Here is a 25002-nt window from a genome sequence, read left to right on the forward strand (position 1 = left end):
GTTTAATATACTTTAAGGCCATTGAAGTCGGTGATGTCAATACTATTTTTGAAACTTATCGTATTTACCTCTGTTTGTATAATATAACTTCTATAATAAGCATAAAACTAAAATGTTATAACAGTTATTCGTATAATCCGCTTCTATAATTGACTAAATATTACATGCCTACCTTTTAAGTATTTTTATCGAATTAGTATACTAACTTACATTGAACTTTCATCACATATTTGCGGCAATAATATAAAATCATAAAATACGTTCCTGTAATACTGAAAGTGTTCTTTTGAGGTTGATCCAGGTACGTCAATTACGACCGATACTTTCAAATTAAAAAAACGAAAGATTTAATCGGCTTCTTCTCCTCTCGTCATAGTAGCAAGTAAATCGGCTAGCGCCCTCAGCCTTTCGTTATCTGCGCTGTTGCCTTCAAACATGTTCAAATTTTGGGTACCTGAACGGTTATGTACGTTTACCGTGTTAATAAGAAAACCAGTTTCGTATAATACGTTCTTCATGAAAATATTAAAAGACGAAGTTAACGACTGTTTAGAATCGTTATATTGAGCCGTACAAAATTGTAAATATTGTTGAGCATCCTCCCATTTTGTCTTCCAATTTTGGAAGAACTTTTCGTTCGAAAATACCGTCGCGACACACGACGTACCATCCGCCGACGTTCTCAACACTCCAAACTTATAACCATCCTTGTCCGCGTAAGTTCGAATTCTGTTCTTTCCATTCTGATCGTATACATCTCTAAAGAGATTCTTGTCTTGAAATAGATCCTTTGGTATATCATCGAGGTACACGTTCATCGTAACATTCTTGCCGAACTTGGCTCCATGTTTCCTATAGTGGTAAGTAGCCAACAACTCGTCGTTGAATTTGATATTGGCATTGCTCATGATATTCTTGGCTGTTTCACAGTCTTTCGTAACACCAGCCATGAATTGTCGTCTTGTCTCAGGATTCCATTGCAAGTCCGCCAAGAATGATCGAAACTCTGATCTGGTTCTATCTAGAAAAAAGAAAGGGGTACACATGATACTGAAGTCTTTATAGACATACATCTCTGCTCACAAGTATGTGGACACTTTCTTGATTTGAATAAGTATCTTAAAATTTACGAATCTATTAATAAATATTACATATGTTTTTGTATCTAGTTTGTGTTGCATTAGAGAATGTATTTAATCATTAGTTTATTTATTGTCTCACTAATAACATTAAAAAACAATTAATTTTGACACTGTAGGTAATAATTTCTTTATTCGTATTCAAAGTAATAGTATTCCATTTATTTTTTAATATTTCGACATAAATGTTTCTCAAATGCTGACAATTTCTTCCAAACTTTTATCTCTAAATTTAGCAACCAAACATTTTAAAATAATAATCCACGGAGTATATTAAATATTCATTGAAAATAGTAAACGTCCACATATTTATGGATAGGAGGTGTACGTGAGATGCAAGCCTATCGCCTTTTCGATCTTACTTTTACTTTCCAATGCGATTAATTTGATGTGAGCACCGAATTCGTGAATAGTTTTGCAGTTACTGTTTTCCACGACAGCGATCGCGGCGTTCACAATATTTTTGTCGTAATTCCTCGCGGTATCGGCGAGCACTGTCTTTATCCGGTCCAAATCGGAGCCAGTTAACCTTGAAAACATCTTCACATTGTTTATTTTAACGTTTTTCAAATCTTTCCACTCGAGTTCAAATAATTCGGTCATCTTCTGCAAGGTTTCTCTACGCCTGGTTTTCAAAGCTATACGCTCCTCGCTCATAAATTGATTGCAATGCTTTCTATATTCGTCTGGTTGTGTGTGTGTTTTTTTTTTTGCGGCGTTCACCAATTTCTTTGCCGTCTGTGGATTTAATTGGCTAAACCTGCATTATTATTTAAAACAGAAAAGGATAAGGAGAAAAATGTGTAGCAACAGGAAGAAAACAAAAAGCGATTCGCATACTCACCTATTAGGGTTTATCTTTAGTTGGTCGTTAATAGTAACGTCTCTCCCACTCTTTCCCCTTACTTTGATAGAGGACTTGGTCCCGACATTTTTGAAAAATTGGTTAGGGTTGTTAATGTTGTTTATCGTCTTGGCTATTTTCGCGCCCTTCGAGATGTTCTTATGATTCTTGCGGATGAATTTATCGAAGGTTTTCTGGGCTTCGGCGTCGGTCATCTGCGTCCTGTACTGTTTGAAGTAATCGCTTTGAGCTTCGTTAATGATCGCGCTGGCTGTCTTCGGTTCAATCAGTGTGTTCGTGAAGAAGAACACAGAGATGGAGAAATGCAAGATATCCATTTTCCCTAGTGTATTGTTTTCGTATTTCTTGTACAGATTTACAAATCCGATTATTAACATGGAGGAATCCAAAGCGACCGACGTAACGTTTAAGAAAGTTGCGCCGAGCATTTGCAATGACGTGAAAGTGCGCCCTGCCCGCGCACCAACTGTTAAAGTGGTGTTTACTGCGGTTTTTCCCGCGTGTAAAGGTAACATTAGAATGCTCAATCCGCACATTACGGATTCCAAATCGGCCAGACTCTGGTTGTGAGTACCTTTGTCTATCAAAACATAGGCGCTCCTACCGGCACCGTATAACGCGCTCGTGGTACCAGCTACTCCCGCGTACATAATCATAGCTGGTGCTAAGGGTGTAAATAAAGAGACCACCCCAACGCTTGCGGCGACAAGTCCGGTGATCCCGATACCAGTGTCCATCAGTCTTCCTACGTGCGACAACAGATTGCAAGCCGGTGATGTTCCGAAACTCACGTCTGGCTCGCATTCGGGATCGTATTTGTAATCATTAGATCCGGAACACGTGTAAAAGCCATTCTGTGGGAAACAATACTTCATCATCGGAAGTTGGTTATTATTTTGCCAATCACTCCACGATTTGTACACGCGCTGATACGTATCGACGTAGTAACAGTCCTCTTCTATTATTTTTACACGAAATATAGGAACGTAAAATTCATTATCGGCAGTCTTGCAATGCACGAAAATTATACCGACGTTCAGTTTCCCCGAACACGTGTACGTATTGTAAACCTCCACGATCGTGTTTTTGATCTGATCGGCTCTGTCACGTTGTTCTTTACTATAAGTGTCTTCGATTTTCTCGGCATTATTGTTCTCGTCGTTCGGTTGCCCGAACAATGCGTAACAAATTTTTACACGTAAAAGATTGTACTGACTTGACTCGTAGATATCCCACTGATTACCTTCGAAGGCTCTGTAGAAATATCCGTGAATCTCGCGTGCCCTCTTCTTCCATTCCTGTACCTCCGGTTCATCCCACGAAGATGAATACTCTCCATTCAGAGTGTTGTACGTTTCCCCCATTTTCGCACAATCCTGGAAGTGTTACATTTACTTTTATTTAAGGATAAACATGAAAGGAAAATGGTTCTGCAGTTTTGTCTTAGAGAATATGGATTTGAAGAATAAAATACCTTAAACCAACATTTTAAGAAGCTAACAAGGTGAAACTGCAAAATAAAGGATACCGCCTCAATGACCAATGAATTTTTTTTATTAACTTAACCGTCGCTCACTGCTTATTAAAAAGTTATTAAGCAAAAAAGTTTGTAAAAATTAGGAACGAAATGTTCATTAAAATTCAATTACAAGCGAATATTATTGATGTGTTAGGTTAGGTGTGGGTTAGAAATTGCAATCTTAAATACATAAACGACTAGGATTCATTTTTTATAAAATTTAATTTTTTTATAAAACAATACATGATTATAAGTAAACGTCCTTCGAATTTATTTCTTTTGTAACATATTAAACAAGAAAATATCTATTTAATCTAAAAAATATAAATCACACAAGGAGACCATTTTAGTACTAACAATCAAATTATTATTGTACAATTCTCACTTTGAGAATTAATATCGTACAATACATAGATAAATACGAATCGTAAGTACTTATGTTGGTATAATGGGTGGAGCCGTCATTTATCAGTATCGTTTAGGGTATTATAAACTCTCCAACCAGTCCTGCCACCCGCGAGAATGAATAGTGTTGTGTTTCTCATTCTGTGATTTACATGTTTTTTAAAACTCTGGTGGCTTGAGCGACGAGATGATTACCAATTAGAAGCAAGACCTTGTGAAAAAGCTACCCCATTAGTAGAATGCAGAACGTACATAGAAGTATAATTGGATTTGTTTTTTGTTATCACGTTTGTTACACGAATTCGAGCTATATTACTAGAATACTGTACTTACAAAGCGACACAAGACTTGTTAGCAGCACACGCTCGTTAATCGGATCGTAGAATCGTTGCTGGAAGATCGTACTTCTGGACAAAGTACCGATGTAATGCGCACTTTGATATTAAAGCAACCGGCCAACCACTCCCAGAGGAGCCTATCGTTTACATAGCGTTAAAGTTGTACTTTCCTACTCTTTGAACTAATTGCAAGTTCGACGTAGAAAGATGGACGCCGTCTCAACGCTTCTAAGAATTTATATAACGCTTGGACTCCTCCTTTAGTCCGAATCACGCGATACACGCGATACACGCGATTCGCAAAACACACTTTATTAAAAACTATAACTCAGGAATAGAAATATGCATATACTATAGGCAACTTTCACGTTTTGTTCCGACGACGACGATTTACAAGATGCCAAGTTCTGGCACCATATGCATAAACTGCTTTTATGCATGTATGCATTCCAGATATCAATTTGTGATATGACGTCAAAATTGACAGCAGCATAGTAATCTGATAGAGTAAAAGCGGGTCTCATGTGGAACCCCCTTGGCTGTTCTAAAAAATGGTTTAAACAATTGTTGAAAAATGAATAAAGAAGCTAATGAAGGATATTTAAAATAAATGTTGAAACAGAACATCAATATTATGTACTTTTTAAAGTCTTAAATAATTACATTATAACCAAAAGTCAGTGAGATAAAGCACTGCTTGATAAACCGCAGATATTTATTCATTTATGCAAAGTCAAAATATTGGAATATGTATGGGAATGCGTCTAAGTGCAAAAATATATTAAGTTTTGACGCCGCGGCCCACAGGTTTCAATGCCATGCCTTTCTTTGCGCAACGCTCGCGACTAAGCGCGACTAGTACTCATGTCGGCCCCTAGGTGCCGTCTCGTTCTCGAACACTGGGGCACGAGCTCGAGGCTATACCTTGGGGTCACCGGTTAATTATGGTAACGGCCGATACGTGCCGTCGCGCTCTCGTCAAGGAGTGCGACGGCCGCGATCATAACCAAGACTTGCGGAGCTTTGAATCGACAGAAGATCTTGACCAATCTTCGAATTTGGTTTCTTCACGACTGTGACGTCATGTAACGTTGCCCGTTTTCTTCGACATGTTGATTCCTTTACATGTTGTGTAAGTATGCAGGTAAGTCTTGACAATTTTTTTGTCATGCATGGGATTCGCGTAAACCTTGGTACGCTTGGGTCAACTAGCGAATATTGGTGGTAGATTCGTCCATCGGCCACTGTAAAGGTTCGAATCGGTAAGACCTACGTAAGTCGATCCGAGCGCTTCCTGTTTCCGGTCTTATCTCCCGCATAACTCCGCTCCGGTAACTGATATCGACCGTTGGAAATAGTTCGCTGCGTATCTTAAATAATCAGATTATAATTAGGATGACTACGAAATACTATACGAATAACTAATGAACTACGAAACAGTTTTTTTGGAAAATTTGTAAAAAAAAATTCTTCCCTGCACATCGTTTGAATAAAAGAATAAATATCCTCCGATACCACTGGCAGCGTTCATTTACAAACCCGACCTAAGTCGGCAAAGAATCAAAAAATTCTCCAACTCACCATCTAGTAACCTTACTCTGCTTGCAGCACTATAGTTAGATGCGTGAAAATTCCTAGTAACAGGGAATATTAGATTTTGAAGTTGAAGTTTGCCGATATATTTGTCTCGTTTCCTCTTTTAATAATTAACGTAAATGCAACAACCGTCTAGCGATAACTCGATTAAATTAATTTAAAAACTTATGTCAATGCAAAGTTTGTAGCGGAATGGTAAATATGCTTGCCCTCTGATGGTAGGATAAGATTTTGTATACCGACATTACAGTATATTCACACAATCCATTTTATTTCATTGCATAATGAACTTATAATTATACTGGATGTGTTGTGATATTAAAATTTAGCTGGAGAAAAATTATTCGACACTTAGCTTTTTCAACGAATAAATTTAAATATACTGGTTACGACATTGAGCGATGGTAAGTCAGAACAATGTATTTTCTTACAAACTTCCTTGTTCCACGGTAGATGGTGTTCTATCATTTATATAAAAAAACGCTTCAAATTTATATTAATGTTCGTTTTATAGACTCACGACCTATATTTCTTTTTTCTTCTTCTGAATTTAGTGTTAAATAAAATAGTTGATTTAAAATTTTGTATGCATCGTAATGTTTTAAAAACTTGTGATTAATAATACAAGGACATTTTAAAAGGAATTATTTTTATTCATGACATAACTAAATTAACATTTTAATTTGAATCTAAATTTATGCATGATGATGACAAGAATCTGTAATCAATAATCATAATTTGAAATTGTAAATTTCAAACCTTAATCAGTAATTTAAAATCAAGAAATAAGTGGTAAGTAACTATGCAGTTTTCGTAAATTTTCGTATATATTGATTAATTCAATGCTATCGTTTATCCGTGGGATTATAAAGCAACGTGAATTTCGCGAAAAAAATGCAATCAGCGGAGAGATCGGTGCAATTGTGTTAATTGGAATGCAATATTTGCAAACTCATCTTCTTTGACGCTAACATTGTGTGTCAAAGTTGTTCCGTATTGTGTTTTATATCAAAGAAGAATCGATAATACTTTCTGAAGTTTCAATCAGAGTTATCTTTCACGATAAGAATGTCATTTAAACCAAAGACTTTATCTTACTGTATATTAGCGACGATTTCACAACAAGTTCGATCGATTTATTTTCTAATCGCGGTGTATCATCAAACTCGATGAACCGGTACTCGTCCCTATTGTATAAAGTGTTGAAAGCAATTTAGTACAAAGTAAATAAAGCGTGGACACTGAGTGTCCACAGATACGATATGATATATAAAGCTTGGAGTTTGTCGGAGAGCGCACAGATTTCAGTGAAAGTAGCCATCATGCGTGTCCTCCTGATCGCGACAATTTGCGTCGCCGCTGTCTTCGCGGCCGACGAGGAAGTGCTGCCACCCTTAGAGGGGTACGTTATTTTTTTCATTCGCAATGTTTCCCTTAAATTAATCATAGTATCATGATTAGTGTCCGGTTCGTTAGGCGATGTTACAACACACATTGTATGAAATATTAATTATATTATTTGAATGTATTTTCATATAATAATTTTATCGAAATATATTTAATTTTTATATTGATTATATCTCTAATGATATTTTTTAATTATATATGCATATCTGTATATATTTCTATAGAATTAAAAAAATATCAATCATAATGTACTATGATAATAAATATAAATTAAACACAATACAATAGTATGTAATATTATTTATATTAAAATTATTAACTATTGTAATGTGCACTAATCACTAGAATAAGTATAATAATACTCATTTCAAAAGTCAGTTAAGATTTATAATAATAGTATTTTATATATATTACATTATTTATATATATTACATGATATATGTATATGATCTGTCATTGATATAATTTTTTACTTTGATTAACGTCCCCTTTCAAGGAAAATGATCTACTTGAATACCGTGTGCAGTATCAACAAGTCAATTTTACTAGTTTCGATTAAAACTAATAAATTGATTTATCTACTCTAAAGAACTTAATAGACTAACTCAATTATAAGATAAGTGTGAGAGATTGGAAAAAGAACATTTAAAGTTTGAGCGAAAGATTATTCCTGTTGTTTCAAACAATACAAATGCTACACATTGTTAGATCGATCAAAGTAGAGGAATTCGAACGGATGTGTTCATATTTATTTAAAACATTTTCAGGATGCAGAGTCTCTCTATTACTTACAACACACCGGAGCAATTAATGGTGCTGAAGAATTATATAGACACCCCTGGCTTTGACTTCATGAAGGTAACCGACAAGTTTGCCGATGTCCTTGTGACGGCTGACAAAGTGAAAGCGTTCAAAGAACTTCTCGAAGAAAATCGCATGAATTACACCGTTGCGATCGAGAACGTTCAGGATGCAGTCATGGAGGAGTACATCACGCAGCAAGTTGAGCGTAAAGTGCAACAGAGACTTCAAAATTATGCTGCCTCTGGAGGATTATCGTTCACTTATTATCCAACTCTTGCCGAAGTAAGTGTAGAAGTTATTTGCACAATATATACACTTATTTGGCTACGGCGAGCTACAATATTAAATGTTCCTCGAGCGGGGATCTAATCCTTGCGTTATTTCCAAAATTACGCATCCAAGATGACAACAAAGAGTATAACAAAATATTTTAATTATACAAATTATACAAAAATTATAGAAATAATCCAATTATTTTATTTAAATCGTGACGATTAATTATCTCACGAGGGGATGAAGCTATCAAATACATGTTGTTACAAAAGGTATTTGGTTTGAAGGGTCAAATTGTATGCAGTAAATAATTTTATTGTAAGCAAAGTGGTGGGGAGATTTAACAAACAAATGAATTTTTATTTTCGATGGAACCTTGGAATTAAAATTTGTTAAGCAATTAAACGTGAATGGGGTTTCCAGGGAGTAATTCGTTCGAATCGTTCGTAGGTCAATACTTATCTGGAATACATAACAAAAACCCACAGTGACGTGGCCTCGTTAATTAACATAGGCGCATCCTACGAAAAACGGCAGATGAAAGTCCTGAAGCTCTCAACCGGTGGTAAAAATAAACCTGCTATTTTCATTGATGCCGGTATACACGCCAGGGAATGGATTGCTCCAGTGACATCCCTCTACATAATTGACCAGATGGTCACGAGTCAGAACAGATATCTCTTGAAGGACGTCGACTGGTACATCCTTCCGGTCCTGAACCCTGATGGCTACGAGTTCACGCATGCTAAATCAGCGGTAATTATACTTGATTTATAAATCATTCGACAGGTGCACTATTAACCAGTAATTATCGACCACTGGTGATAAAATGAGATTCAGATATTGTCCACTCCGTATTCGCTTCGTGATAACATTTCATTGTTGTTCTGAATCAATAATTCCAAAGATGTAATATTTTCAAAAACATTAGCCTTGTCTAAACAAATATGGTATTATATATTTCCAAATGTGTATTTCAGAATCGTATGTGGAGGAAAACGAGGTCCACGAACACTGGCTCGACATGCCGAGGCGTCGATGGCAACAGGAATTACGACATGGAATGGATGAGTAAGTTATTTACAAAAATAAGCAAAATTCTCATTTAGATAAAAATGACAAATTAACAAATAAAAGGTAAACAACTTTTTGTACGTTTCTGGACTTTGACTTATGGAATGAAATACTTCCAACTAAACAAATCAGAATTTAATCCTTTGATCCGATAAACATCTCGAATAAATCTGATACGTTTCATTCGTTATCTATCATCAAAATAATAATTTCGAATCAGGAATAAAAAATACACAACGTTTCATTCTCTATCTCTAGAAGAATAGCTAGAATTTGAATTGCAGAACAAAATTTTTCGTCTATACGAATAATAATTTAACTGTTTCATCATACTGTTTATGCGTCATATACTGTTCGAATAAAATTTTGTTCATTTCTAGTTTTCAACAATAGTTAGACACGCACGTATCTAGAACAGGTGATGTGGTTCTACAAAAATCGTGTTAGAAAAATCAAGAGATTGCAAATCCCGATAATTTAATCTGTCTGCGAATCGGTCGATTAAAAACTTCCCGTACAGTATCGCGTTTGTTTGCTTTTATCGTGGACATCAAACACGAGAGCGGTGAGAGTTTCTATTAAAGAGACAAATGAATATTTCGCGATCGCGATTGCGCTAGACATCAATCAGACAACGAGACTGCTGATAATCTATCAACGACAGCTACGGCGTGACCATTGATTAATTAGACAAAATTGAAATTAAACAACATTAATCACAGGAATCGAAGACACCGATAAATTCGCGAAGATAACATCTATTTCTGGGGGAAATTCCCAGAAAGCGTATTAATTCAATCAATGCCATTTTTGTAGAACATATTCATGTAGAAGATCAAGGAAAAATATCTTGTTGCCAATTACAGCATAAACAAACATATAGTTTGTCGTTAATACATACGTGGCTTTAAATTCTTTTTCAGTATAATGAATTACTCAAAAATGGTTAAACTGAGACAAATATTTTTAAATAGTAAATTTAAAATGTAAAGTAAATTCAAATTAGTAAGCAGTAGTAAATTAGTGCACTGCAAGACTGTGCTACTAGTATTATTAATTTCTAAAACCAATGGTCAAGATATTCACGTACGAATATATTATATTTGTTTACGCTATCATTAGCTATATTGCTTCGCGTATCTTTAAAAGCAGTATTTATAGTTTATTGGGAAGATAATGATCGTTGAAATGGAATCGAAAATTTCCATCACAATTAATTTTATTACAGAATGGAAGAGAAAGGGAGATACAGGTTGTTAGTTATCACATCTCGCCCGTGTTCCGTGAAGAGTACTGTGTCACGGTTAACTCAACCATTTCAGTCTAACTTTTCTTTGGAGCGCAGTTGTGCTGGCGTTTTCATTGAAGTTATGATTGAGCGTGATAAAAACTTGCTCGTTACCGCACGGTTGTTACTCCTCTCGGTCTCTTCATTCGGGCTTTAACACACTGACTTTCGACAACTACGTGTTATTTCCCGACGTTATTACGAATGCCATCGTAGACCTCGACATCGAGCTGACAATTTTATTTTCCATTTATGTTCGCGATTCCTATAGATTTTGGATCGAAATAGTTGGAAGTTGGCTAAATTCCCTCTATCTTTAAACAGTTGAAACAGTCCAACTCCTCCAAAGTAAAGCCAAGAAATTAATTCCAAGAAATTGATGGGAATGTAGACTTCATCGTTTACACGGTATTCGTCTTGAAGACTAAAGATAAGACGAAAATTGAGATGAAAATGCGTGTTCTTGAGTAACAATACGAAAATTTTAAATTTCTTTAATTGTTTTTACTGAAGAAGATGAAGAAAAAGATTGCAGACCTTTTTCATATGGAATTTAATTCTTTTTAATATACACTTCGATTATATTTAAACATTTTTCACAACTTCTAATGTTTAGTAGAAGAAGAAGAACGATACAAGAGGTAATCATCATTATCCATCAATCGAGTTTACTTACAATCTAATCACAATATATTATGGATTTCGGTTTGCAGCTTTAATTTTTCTCATTCGTGCAACATCGACCAAATATATTCGCGAAATTCGATGAACAGATCTGAGCTGGTGTTGCAGGTCTCTAAATTGAGATCTCTAATTTGTCGTGCAATTTGAAAGTTGGTTGCTCCAGAAAATTCGTGCGAGCACTTTTCCGTATTAGATTTCCCGCAATGAAGTTCGACACGCGTTCTAGCAATTTTCATTGTATCATCTGTGGGTTGCTATTTACTTGAAAGAGTAGTTTTATCTTGTCTGGTACAATTTCCGTTTCCTTCACTATAAAACGTTTGGGTCGGATCAATTATTATACAATACTCTTTTATTTAAAATAATTATAATAATTTTAACTATTCCAAATAAATTATTGCATATTATTATATATTATTTATTGATTGCATATATTATTTCTAAACATCATTGTTGACATTATATATATTTTTACATTTACGCACAATCTCATAGATTTCCCCACATTTTTATTTGCTATAAGTGTATACAATTTTAATTAAACTTTAAATGTAAAAGACAAATATGTAATTGAAATAAACTTGAATGGAGAATGGTCAGATAATGATGGAAAGAATAAAGAATTTACGTACACGACGAAACGTACTTACATGACAATGATATTTTGTTTATAAATAACTGTCATCTGTTCACAGCAATTGGCGCATCCAGCAGCCCATGCAGTGAGACGTACGCTGGACCAAAACCATTTTCCGAAGTGGAAAGTCAACACATGCGCGACTTCATCCTAGCACATAAACAGAATATCAAGGCCTACCTCACGTTCCATTCATACGGTCAGGTTAGTGTCTATGATGCTAATAACATTAACCATTCGTTGGTCCAAATATGCCCAATTGTTTCGTGGTTCTTAATTTGACTTTCAAGTCACGGGTTCTTACACTGTAAGCGTTTACAGCGCGAAGAGAAAAAATTTCGAAGCCTAGAATATTGCAAATTCCGTCATTTCGCAAGTACTATACCGGAAATATTCTGAATTTTGAATCGGTTTGCTGATTGCATTATTAACTGTTTCCTTTAAAAAGATTTTTAATTTTCTTTTGTTCATCACTGTACCTTTACACTTCAGTATTTTACTATCTTACATACTGAATTACATCAATTTTTAATATTAGATTCTGTATAATTTATTATATTATAATATGTAACTATCTTACATCCTAAAAATCAATTATTCTTAATGTTAGATTCTGTATTTTTGTTATATGTAGCCTAGTCTTGTAATAGTACAAGATTAAATTCATCTTCGCTTGATCTGACCCCGCAACGAAAATCCAATAAACGCTTTAGAAATAACTTTATGCCACCATTGTCGAATCTGAAATAACGTCGGAGACGTCAGAGTCGTGGCCGAATTGTACATAAGGATCTCATTGATATTTCAAGATGTACCCTTTTTTTTATCCTAAGTGAATACACGAAGAGTTTAGAAAATTTTTCGGCGATTGATATTGCTATCAACGTTTTTAGGTCATCATTTAGGTTGCCACGTAAAATTGAATGGCGACTGAAAGTTGCCTTTCGAGTGTAAATAGTTACTACTTGTTAGACAGTTGCATCTTTACCTCATTTCTTTTTTAATGAAATACTCAAATTTTCCCTTTCAGTATATCCTGTATCCTTGGGGATTTACGTCCAAGGTGCCTTCGAACGAACCAGAACTGGTATGTAACACTCTGATCGTTTTATTCATACGAAATTACATACACAGTCTTCATTTTATGATTGTCTACAATGATTTGTACATTTTTAGCGTAACCTTGCTAGCAGTTTCGCTAAAGCTATCGCCAAGTCGCGTAGGACTCAGTACACTTATGGAACATCTGCCAATCATCTTTGTAAGTAACGAGATCTAATGAATCACTTCGCTTCGTTTTGACACGTTGGTGTTAATTAAACAATTGACATAAAGCTATTAATCAAAATATGTAATTTAATCGTGTAGAAAGGATTATTTTTGTATAGAAATATAGAAAAATATTTGTTTTACTGATTAAAGCGTAGATATTAGATTTAATGCACGTGTTTGTAAGAGATGCTTCAAGAAGCATTGTAATTTTTTTTTGCAGAAAATATTTAGCTTATAATTATTTCAGAATGATCTGAAGTGACTTTATCATTCGAAGAATTACTTATTCTTCGTTAGGTTTCTGCACTGTGTTTCATTTCATTATTTTCTCTGTGCTTTTGTTACAAAATAATTAGATCCTGCTGCTGGAGGTAGCGACGACTGGGCCATGGGAAAAGCAGGAATCAGTTTATCGTACACCTTCGAGTTACCCGGAGGAAATTCTGGATTCCTGTTACCTCCTTCCGAGATCAAAGCTGTTGGCACTGAGACATTCGAAGTTATCAAAGTGATTCACCAATACATCACTTCGAAACACTGACGAACACTATCGCGCCAATGACACCCAGTATCGTCGACTGTACGCGGATGTATCTTCATCCTGAATCGTTCGATACAAACTGTACAATCTTCCTACATTTACTAACCATAAAATAAATAAAAAATTAAGAATTTATTCAAAAATTTCTCTATCTTGTACGAAGCTCGAGTTTCCTCGTATGCAATCCAAAAGAATAGCTCTAACCCTTTTAGACCTGGCGACCACAATTGAGGACATAAATAAGACTCATACATTACTGACACTATCGTTTAGGGCGAATTTCTTTATTTGTGCACATGCAGAAAGACCAGTTTTCCTCGAAAGCTACACTATTAGGATTTTTTTTTTTATTTCTTCCATACTAATCCAAATAGTCCAAATTAACTCTAAAAATTGAATTACATTAGTACGAGAAATAAAATAATTCAGGTGTGAAAAGGATAAGAAGAGCTGATCGGTTTCAGAACCTATAATCGTAGAACCGATACACGACTGCTTCGTTCGATATGGGTTATAACAGTTTCGATCTATAAATGTTACAACATCCTTCCGGTTCTCATAACTATTTCAGTTTGAACTATTAGTATATAACAGTTTGGAACAGTTATTCTTGGAACCTTTTCAACCTCTTTCCAGCCGCTGAACTGTCTTCAGAAGGAGATAAGTCGACTTTTCTTGGGTCACTGAAGGCATTGCGGCAGCCTCCGTCACCTTAGTCACCTCAGTCAACGATTTCAAGGAATGTTCAACTCCCTAGCAGACCAGGGGGAATGGCTCGTTATACAAAAATTTTACGACCCAGTGCCCTCAGCCCCGTCAAATGAGCTCTCGTCTCCACTCGAGTCCACGGCTAATGAGTCTGTTGTTTCTCCAATTAGACCGAACGCGAACGCGGGAAATAGGTATAAGCGAAAAGGAACTTGGGCACGATACTTCTGCGCTCTACGTGCTAAGTATTCTACTCCATTCCGACCAAATCCTCGAGCCTCTCTTTTCGTTTCCCCAGCCACTCTCGCTTTCGCGCAACGTCTACCTAAAACTGGAGGAAAAACTAAAGTGGTCGACGCTGGAAGGGCCGCAGGACCGAACAATAGCTGTTTCCCCTTTCACGTAGGCTTCTTTCGAGTAAACGTTCGCTCCCGTACACCGAGTCCTCGTAGATCCGCAATCTTTTTGTGGAACGTTTGGTGCGAGTTGTTGTCGGTCAACAGGAAACTCGGCGGAGGTTGCTCTGATAAGCAGCGCTCCTTACGGAAACATTGGGTTGGCCCATAATTTCTTCCAGCTTTGTTCTGTGTATATATTCTATGTATAATTTCGTCTTTCGTTCAAATATTTCATCAAAAATTAATATCGATCATAAAAAAACCAGGTGAAAGCTTTAAATTTATAACTTTATCTCAGTTTTGAATCCGCATGCAAAAAGGTTCAATAAATCACCGAACGCATTAAAAGACGTAATGTACTTTATTCAGATGATAGTGATCCATAAAACATTGTTCATATATATAATATATATATATATATATATATTTATAGGACTATATAGAACAAATAACTCTCGTTTCTAGAATCTAATCGTAACTTAACATAGATAAATGTATCCTCTTTTCATACGAAGAAAGAACGCAGGAAGAAAAGCGGCCGAGGTTTCTCTCTTTCTCGAGTACACCTCGATCGACGTGTCGTTTGTTCGATCCTTTCTCATCCATTAATGACCCTTCCCTTAGTTGCGTCGTATTTTACGGATATACTCGGTGATACGGATAAACTATATAGACCACTCGGAAGATATGCTCTTTAGTAAATGATTAACGTAGCTTAATCTACACATCACTAAGGGGTATGGTAACGTATCTCTTTCGCCAAGTAAGATTCTATCTTGCCTTCTTACCGCAATCGGTGCTTCGCAGATCTCTCGAAAGTTCAACGAAACACTCGTTCGGTTCGATACATTGAAACATTCGTCGAACTGCCGCCCAGTCGATCTCGCGCATGCGATTAGAATGTATTTTCAGGGGCGCGTGGAAGATGCTCGATAAACAACAAACTGAGAGGACGATCAGAGAAACGCCGAATGGAATTCCTTCGTGAAACGTTCGCCAAAGAATGCGACGACGATGACGTTTATCAAATGTACGATTAAGAAAATCACAAAACGGAAACAGCATCGAAAGAAATTGCAGAAAAATACAATTAATCTTAATTGTATACACGAAGTCGCAAGAAATGATTGAACTCTTTGTTGCGATTCAAAGATCGTCTTCTGTATAAAAACTTTGGCTTGGCAGTTACGTTGACAATTACTATCGATACCACGCGCGAAACCATGCTCGTGACTCGACAAAACAGGTTCAGTTCTGTGTCTTCTAATGATTTATAAAATATCTTCAGTACAACAAAATTCGGTAAAATTCGTTTTACTATTTGCAATGATGCATTTTGTGATTTCCTTGGGTTTTTAAGAATTACTAGACTAAAATTTCTACTTCTCATGAGAGACGAGCCCGGTACTTGTTTCAGAAAATTACATTCTGTTCATGATATTCGTCATTCGAACGAAGTTGTCTGTCGTTTTGCTGCTAGAAATTCGAAAATGACTGAACACTCGGGGGAGGATTTTAATATGCGGTGAAATTTAATAGATTAAGTCTATGCTTCTGATAGGGATGCCTCTGTGTAGACCATCGGATCTTAGGGGTTATTTCTAAAGGTACATCCTGTCGTATGAACCATATTTTTGTCATAATGACCAATTATTTCAATTGAATCTTTATTACGTCATTTTTTACAGGTCCGAACTACCATTTTATAGAAATAAAAATTGTCTACTTTTCCTGAATCTTCAAGCTGGTGTTACCTCAGATGCATTCCTCTCACAAGGGGACTTCCCAATATCACTGCCAACATTTAAATGAATTTATGCACAGTGATTGAGCTTCAAATATTGAAGATGATCACATACGTACTGTTTGTGATGCTTTTTGTATAAAACAATACTTGTAAATCACCTCCCTTCGAAACTGTGTAATTTTAGAATCAATTTTTGTTTTATTTTATGACTCGGTAAGGTAGAACATTCGGTCGATAAGGGAGGTCGTTCTGTTCATAACGTAGAACACTCTGTTGATAAATTTTTCGATCAATCAGGGCTCTACATTATTTAGCCTTACCAACAGTATACACTACATTACCAATAGTTAGTCAATTACCATTCTCAATTTCGATGTACTGCTATTATTCTAATGAATTTTTACGATATTACAGATAAATGCCTTCTGAAACTGTAATTTTGTTTTAGACTATTTTAATTGGAAATATTGAAAAATATATATCAGACTCCTACATTATCTTCAACGTTTCTAGCATTATTACTGTACATGAGCTTATTCTGATATCAGCAGATCAATTGTAGAAGTCTTCTCGCCAATCGTCAGCTATAGGTAGGCTGTATTGAAAATCCCATTGAAGAAAAGATCAATGATTTAATTACAATCGTTCTAGGGCTGCCGAAATGGTCTGTAATTTTGTTCTGATCATACTCGTTTAATTATGGCATAGAAATACGGTGAAATTCCTGTTCCTCGATGCGGGAGTTATCACCGTGCGGATATTAAAAATATATGCGAATACGCGCACGGTTAATAAACGATAATGAACGGTAGGAAGAATACAAGTATTACGTGTGCAATCATACGTCCATTTCATGTCCAATAACCCATGAATTCGCTGCTCTTATCGATACGATGCACGAGTTTTGCGATTCGCTGTCTGGCTATTTCATGCCGTGCCTATTACGATGATTATATTACAACGTTACAATAATACATACGCGTAATGAATTACATAAATTATACGTATACATCTACGGTAATAAATATTGTTAGTGAAACTGTATTACGGGTAAACTTCGCGTACTCGTTGTCACGCGATCCTGTAAAACTGGTGCTCCTTATAAAATATAAATATGAAAATGTTCACTGGCACTCCTCACAAAGCGAAGTCTTTGTACCTTGGAACCACAAGACATCGACGATACAGCGTTTCGTTCGGAATTTTTAATCACTTTTCTATTATTTCGACACATTTTTAACTTCCATTTTTTAATGACCAATATTGCCAAGAAAATATCCCCACAGACTGTTGTTTCAAGGTACAGGTATATTAGTCAGACATCGTACTCGTTTATTCGCATTTACCGCAGACACTTTGCTTTTTACGAAACCTGTACATTAGATTATATATTCATCGTAAAGGGTTTTTTTTAATCAAAGAGATAGAGAATCGAAGAATTTAGAAATATCTAGTGCTCGCAAAAATCGGTATGGAGTGTTCAGTTAACATAAATTGTTGGGCGAAATGTAATTCATATTTATCGTGTTTGTTATTACTGTCCTCGGAATAATAAAAGAACGTTTCACGCATGTCGAGCAAGGAATAAATATTTGAGTGCAATTTTCTTGCATTGATTTATGGTATTTTTACTTCATGACGTTGTCGTATGAAAATTCAATTGAAAATTTATTTATATAAATCTTTATTCCATTTGTGTAATGTCGTAAGTGCAACGCACGAACGAAAGTGATTAACTACACTCGTTCCAATTTTTGCGAGATTGATTGTTAAAAACTTCGATCTTCTCGTCAGATTAATCTGTATATGAGAGAGAAATGGAAACCACCTGCGGTCTGATGCACGGATATTAGCAGCCCTAGTTTTCTCTCTGTGCCGCCAAAGTATCATCGATCTTCGCGAATCGAGTCGAAGTGTTTTTCAACCATTCGCTGTGATTATCGCGAACGTTATTTAGTACGTTTGGAAATCGAGATACGCAGGATTCGCTGAATATTCTTTAAGGTGATTTCACGGCAATTACGAGTCAATTTCATCTCGTCGCACGCGTATCATTCATCCAATGGTTGCACTCGACCAACGATTTCTTCAATGAGACGCAAGAAACTGATCAGTGTGACGTCACGCATAGAATTGAATTTGGCTCATAATTCTATAAATTAAATACCATTGTTCCTTTCTCAACAATAATGAAATAAATATTTTTAAAAGGACAACGCTGTAGTGATGGGACCAATCCAACGTCATATTAATTAGTACCAATACTTGTCAGTTTAAATAATTTTCAATTCTGCGGAATTTCTACAGGGTGTTTCTAGAGCCTGGATACATATGAAACAAGAAGAGTTTTCCAGATATGAAATTAATTAACAACATTTCAGTCAAATGGAATATTCAATGTCCTAAACCTTAAGGACGTCTTGTAGTCTTCAAATATAGTCACTACACATCTTAAATCTGTATTCATCCACAACTATTGGGGATGGTTTTCTAGCAAATCTGAGTTTTCCTAATCAGGTGGCCAGATTTCGTTATATTCTCAAATGTATTGGCTACAGCGTGTCTCAACATTCGGAATATATAATTAGTGCGTACAATCCTTCTCTTCAAACGGAATGTTTGAACAAAGTTACTTTGAACCTACATAGATACAAGTGTCTACTGTAGGTGACTGCAGGTATCAATACCGAAGATCTCAAATCGATCGAAGACATTTCTTGGACCGCTAGTTGAGGCTTTCCGATGTAAGCCGTGTCCTTTGAATAAGGTACTCCTCAGTTACGCCAGCATTGCAGATAGCTTCTTCAGGGGTCAAATGACACACCGGTACTGGATCGATAGCTGAGCTGTCGAAACGTCGGAGTATCTCATTTAAAGGACACGACTTACATTTGAAAGCATCAATTAGTATCGACTATGAAGAGCAGAGCTATCAATATCTCAAATATCATATTTCATTGTATTTAGAAGTTTAACACTTTGAAAGTAAGCATTCGTCTGATACAGCATATTATATTTTGCTTCCTTTAATATTTGATCATATAATAATAATTTAGATGATTCGGTTCCACCGAAATGTAAAAGATTATAACGTACATATAATACAATTATTAAATAAATAAGATAGATAAAATTCGTTAATGCAAGGCAGTATAGGTGGCGGGGGGAATTTTACACGATTCAGAGCCTTCACGGAAAAGAAAAAAAAACAAAAATAATAAAAGAGTGTTAATTTTTATGGATCTTAAAACATGTTTGAGTCCCATCACTAGGTCAGTCCGTTACTGATACACGAGCTAACGAACAACTGCAGTCGTAAGAAACCCACGAATTAGATTTCCAAGTCGCATTAAAATCAGTTAGAACAATTAATAAGGGCCGAACTCGCAATAATGTATAATTAAGTGGAAATAATGAAATAAGCTCTGAGCTCTTGATCAAACTGCAAGGATCTATCTTTGTGGCAGAATTCATCGAATTGCCTCGAATTAAGCTGTGGAGGTTCTCCAGCTGGCGGTGACTTCTACCCTGTAGACCCTAAAGCCCACATCTTAATCCGACCCTGATCTCTTGCATGTCGCGATCCATGACGAAGCCAGCTGTTATCAGTAACCATAATAGATTCTGCTTCTTTTGTTTCTCATTATTATTTCTTTTCTTTCTTTTTTAAATCAGTTACGCTAATTTGGACGATGCTTGGCATTGCTCGTTTCGCTGGAGAAAAAGAAACCGCACTCATACATCATCAAAAATACACGTTTGATATGCTAATCATCTTGTTCGCAATCGATAAAACTGCGAGAATCCACGCTTTTTCACGCATCGATCCTACGAAGTCAAGCTTACATGATGGATCTTATCTACCGGGGAAATTAAATAATTCTTTCTTTCCCTTTACGATCAGTCACTGTCACCGTTTTTTTTTTTCTTTCGGCTACTACTCAGATCAAAAAGTGTCTTAATAATATCGATGGCGGTCAAACTCGACGCTAAATCAGCATCATTCGGTCAATTTGTATCGATACGATCGCAGAACCTGGGCAGAGATGAGTAAAATTCACATTTATGCAAAAAGAGCGAGTAAACGTATAGGGGATGAATTATTGTTTATCTCATAATATAAATAAATGAATAAATAAATAACTACATATTTATATCTGCATGTGTGTGTGTATATATATTATATCATATATAATATAAACATTTACTTTTAAATACATACGTATAAGAACATGACTGAATTTTAATAATAATATATATTACATAATTGACCCCGAACGTGTGAGGCACATTAGGAGTAAATAAAAAATACAAGTTAAATTATAGATCGAAATACATTTAACAAATGAAGATATATTCGTTCAGCCCAATAAACGTCACGAATAAATTATTGTAGGTAGACTTGCTTTAATTGTTACCTATTATTTCAATAAAATTTTGCTCACATCTGACAGCGGGGAACCGCTCTTCACCCGTTTACACGGGATTTAAAGCGTTTCGCGAATCCGCGAGCGGACAGTTCGATCGAATCATCCCTAATTAATTCTATGAAACGTAACGGTCACCATCTTTACGCTAACTTAAGGTTACACGAATATTTACAACGTCCTAAATGGTAATTAAGCGTTGACGATTAACATGCCCGGCCGAGAACTAACCGACTTTTATTACCGAGCTAGGAGATTTAGAGAAAGCAGACGAATTTATTTACAGTCGTACTTGTAGATCGGAGATCGCAGCTTGTTTCGCACAGGGGAAAAAGTATCGCTGCGGTTTCGGGATGTGCGTTTGTTGGAAATATTGGGACTGATCGCGAGAAGCACGAGTTTCATTCGCACGATTGTGTCAAGTAAGTTGAAGAATCTTTTCAGCTTGGAATTTTAAAAATTAGCTGACATTAGAGATTTCTTTTTTGTTAAGAATCGCATTGGACACGTCGATTCCAAACTTTGTGTGTGTATTTATTTATGTTTCACCGAGTTACAAGAATTTTTGAAAATATAAATATTCGATTTCATTGAAGTATACACGTTCGTGTACAGGTATGTACACAAAAACTCGTGTACACGTTTGGCACGATATTTCTTCCTGGTGCAAGTGATTCAGGACTTTGTAATAAATCATATTACTATATTCCTAGAACATCCCTCTACGAAATGTATACAGGGCGGGCAATAACAACTGCTGTCTGAAGTGACTCGTTATTTATTGATTTTAGGACAAATCGTTTCACATGAAATATCCTGTGTTCGCTGGAGCTCGTCGCATGGAAGCGTTTGACTATCTCCATGTTTATTTTGTAGTAAATCACAATAAATGATAAACACAGAGAATCCGTCATTACTAGGATACTATATTAAAATCTTCTTTGTTCAAGGAAAGTAAACAGAAACAATGTACGTTTTAAGGATTATGTTAGATCGTTTATAACGTAGTAGTACTATAAACCAATTTTAGGTCATTTCATAAAATGGAAAACATAAGATAAAAATGAACCAAACATTACATATGTACATCATACACAACTCTTTTCACTAAAATCGATAAATGTCATGTTATTCCATGCGGGGTCATGATTGACTTACTCTGTATCGTGGGCAGGCAAAATTGCACCGAATGCATACAGAATAAAAAAAGGACTTCTACGTTGAGTTGTTTCAAGTGCAATCCAAACGTTACAAGTCTCCAGTGTTGTTCCTCTCTCTCTCAAGGATTGCTTTCAACATTACAAACTTTTTAAAAATACACTGTTCGTAGAGGATTGTTTAAGAAACAGCGTGATATTTATCATTACAGTGTGACATATAGTCTGTTTACAGTATTAGAATTCTTGGCATCAATACATAAACACAAACTATTTCCAACAATTTAAATTGATCTCTTTTTTGGGTGGGTAATTATCACGAACATATTATTGCAATTTTAAAATTATTTGTTAAGATTTTCAAGTAGCACCCTTTTCCAATCAAACAAAACTTGATTTTCCTGCTAAATTCAATTTTTTAAGTTATGGCCATATTTCACAAAACACTCAATATATAAAATAGAATGGGATCAACAGCGATTTTCTGGTTGGAATATGTTAAACGATTTATTTATATCAATATTCATTTGATCGTAATCCGTTTATGGTATTTTTCTCATAACCAGAAAATCTATATTAATTCATTTCTGTTTAAAAAATACATCAAAGCCTACTCTTTATCCGGTCCACTGCACTGATAACCTGTTATTATCTGATAACGAGAATTTGATTTTGTTTATGAAGAACTGCAAAAGTACTTTTATTTATACATACACGAGTGAACTAGTACTTGGCTTAAATAACAACTGGTTGTATCTATAGAAGCTACTAAGTTTTTTGATAAGAAGCTATGACATCTAAATCGTATAAAACTTCCTTAATATGGATTTCTTCTCTTAAGCTCTTGATTCTCGATTAGATTAGAAATGTTCAAAATTTGAGAGAAACGCAATCTCCTTGGCGAGCAACAATATTTTCCTCACTGTACGAAAAGTGCTATGCTGCGTCTTCGGCAGGCTACTTGCAATTTTCATAAAACGCTACCACATAAACGGACGGCCTGATTTTCACCTATTTCTCGACGACGTTAGAAAAAGAATCCATTAACGTTGCATCCTCTACTTAAGAATCATCGTGACTATTTGAAATCCTCAAAAGCAAAGCAAAATTGTGCCGCGATTGCGGTTCGTCTAACAAAGAGCATGTGGCAGCCTCCATCTCAACAAAATTGCTATAAAATGGAGTTACTATAAAATGCAATTACAATAAAGAAATTGAAAAGAAATTGAACATTGATATCTAAAACATTTAAGTTAAAGATGATAACACTCGCCCCTATTTATTATATCGTTTAATTATCAATTGAAGATTTATCACTTTTAGGACTAGAGATTGGCAGTTGCTCGACTCGATTTCCACTCGGGGAGCAACTCAGAAGCGACAGTCTTTGTTTATCTTAGATTACGTTGAATCTGGAACTGTTCATAGCGACATTGATTCATAAATATGCTCCTAAGCTGGAAACTTGTACACTTTGAAGTGGTTGTAAAATACTTTAATTCCACGACTCTCCAATCATGGTAGAAGAAGGGTCTAGTCGTCTAAATTGTTAGCTCTTTGTAATGAAACTGTCGTCGAGTGCAAAGGGTTAAAAATTAACAGAAACGAGCACTGCCATCTTTAACTAAAAAATTTTAAATATCAATACTTAATTTTGTTCAGAGTCTTGAAATATTTGGAGCTGTCCCTGATTTTCGTCGAGAGTGTTAAGCACACGTTCAAGATTAGTTACGTATTAATTTAAAGTAACAATCATATTTACTATTTACGAAAATTAATTAATCTCGATCGATTCTAGTCTTGAGCGTTACAAGAACGTGTATTTTTAAGCGTCTTTTTACCAACGAAAGCCATGTACAAACAAACATCAAAGAGTACACTCTTTCTCAAAAGTATACGGTCGTCCGGAGTTAATATTCTGTACACGGCTCTCAAAGTTATAAACTCACCACTCCACGGCAATTTTATTGAAATCGGCGCCCGCCACAACCGGCTCTGCCTTTGTAAATGTTGTATTTATCACAGACAAGGAATACCGTGTACTCAGTAATTTCCGAGCGTTCGATCGCTCGGAATTTTTCACGCGACTAGGATTCCCCTTAGCGTATCCCTCAAACGTTGCCGGAAGTCATCGTGTTCGGCCACAAGAATTTTTCGAACGCGGAAAACTCGAAAGGCGTTCGCAACGAATGAAAAGACGGAGCTGGGTCGAGGCGACGTAGGAGGGGATGGAGAGAAAAAAAAAGCCAGGAATCGGTACTTTCTTCTGAATGGAAGCTCGTCGAAAGCGATTCGTCTTCTGCGCTAAGTTCTACGAGAAAAAGAGAGAAAAACGGGATTAATCGATAAGACGGACGCGAACGAAGGCGAAACGCTTTAAATCTTTCCCGTTCGTCGAATCCTCGGAACGGTTCGCGATCCATCGATACCAAACTTGCCAAAACAGGTCCCGGATCTGGCATGAGACGACCCTGAATTATTTGTTAGGCATTTAAGCTATATACAGACGGGTTGTGTTTATCCTTAAAGGAGATCGATATGTCTCGTTGGTGGCGTTGGTTACAGGAATCCCCCGGACAGGGAGAACACCGTGTTCCAATGACTAATTCTTTCTCGACTTATTCCTTCGCGGAGAGGGATCCATTAGTCAACGCCATGACTGGGCCGGAACTTCCCCTCGAGTTCGTGTCAGAGTTGAGTTCCAAGGACGAGTCCTGTAACGA

The 25002-nt window shown here is 35.9% G+C and overlaps 3 protein-coding genes across 5 annotated transcripts in view; 1 reads left to right on the forward strand and 2 right to left on the reverse strand.

Annotated features, from left to right (window-relative positions):
* Nucleotides 1–142: 142 nt before the first annotated feature.
* LOC128886051 (uncharacterized) lies at nt 143–4627 on the reverse strand. 2 transcript variants are annotated; one of them, XM_054140587.1, is made up of 5 exons: nt 4262–4626; nt 3248–3380; nt 1984–2858; nt 1502–1899; nt 143–1021 (listed from the first exon to the last, which is right to left on the reverse strand). In XM_054140587.1, the coding sequence occupies exons 2-5, from the start codon at nt 3341–3343 to the stop codon at nt 348–350; spliced, it is 2043 nt and encodes a 680-aa protein (XP_053996562.1). In that variant the 5' UTR covers nt 3344–3380; nt 4262–4626; the 3' UTR covers nt 143–347. The 2 variants fall into 2 exon arrangements, with proteins under 2 accessions (XP_053996562.1, XP_053996561.1); XM_054140586.1 differs by having other exon boundaries at nt 1984–3380; nt 4262–4627.
* Nucleotides 4628–7104: 2477 nt separating this feature from the next.
* On the forward strand, nt 7105–13985 carry LOC128886056 (carboxypeptidase B-like). Its single transcript, XM_054140596.1, has 8 exons — nt 7105–7264; nt 8037–8355; nt 8797–9102; nt 9327–9417; nt 12088–12233; nt 13060–13116; nt 13206–13290; nt 13658–13985. Exons 1-8 carry the CDS (start codon nt 7125–7127, stop codon nt 13840–13842), a joined length of 1329 nt encoding a protein of 442 aa, XP_053996571.1. The 5' UTR covers nt 7105–7124; the 3' UTR covers nt 13843–13985.
* A 3322-nt stretch (nt 13986–17307) lies between these two features.
* LOC128886057 (uncharacterized) overlaps nt 17308–25002 on the reverse strand; it is a 346337-nt gene continuing 338642 nt past the window's right edge. For both annotated transcript variants that reach the window (XM_054140597.1, XM_054140598.1), the window contains one exon: nt 17308–24993. In XM_054140597.1, coding sequence (XP_053996572.1) covers nt 24898–24993 — 96 coding nt within the window. In that variant the 3' untranslated portion in view covers nt 17308–24897. The remainder of the gene's footprint in view (nt 24994–25002) is intronic.

This window comes from Hylaeus anthracinus, unplaced genomic scaffold (genome assembly GCF_026225885.1).
Source record: "Hylaeus anthracinus isolate JK02 unplaced genomic scaffold, UHH_iyHylAnth1.0_haploid 11982, whole genome shotgun sequence".
Taxonomy (NCBI): domain Eukaryota; kingdom Metazoa; phylum Arthropoda; class Insecta; order Hymenoptera; family Colletidae; genus Hylaeus; species Hylaeus anthracinus.

Bases quoted from the DNA above. Each gene is read 5' to 3' on its own strand.
- LOC128886051 (XM_054140586.1), bottom strand. From the start codon at position 3,368: ATGGGGGAAACGTACAACACTCTGAATGGAGAGTATTCATCTTCGTGG. The intron at 1,900-1,983 runs GTGAGTATGCGA...ATAATAATGCAG, and splicing joins CTAAAGATAAACCCTAATAG to GTTTAGCCAATTAAATCCAC. The intron at 1,022-1,501 runs GTAAGATCGAAA...TCTTTTTTCTAG, and splicing joins AATCGCATTGGAAAGTAAAA to ATAGAACCAGATCAGAGTTT.
- LOC128886056 (XM_054140596.1), top strand. From the start codon at position 7,125: ATGATATATAAAGCTTGGAGTTTGTCGGAGAGCGCACAGATTTCAGTG. The intron at 7,265-8,036 runs GTACGTTATTTT...AAACATTTTCAG, and splicing joins GTGCTGCCACCCTTAGAGGG to GATGCAGAGTCTCTCTATTA. The intron at 13,117-13,205 runs GTATGTAACACT...GTACATTTTTAG, and splicing joins CTTCGAACGAACCAGAACTG to CGTAACCTTGCTAGCAGTTT.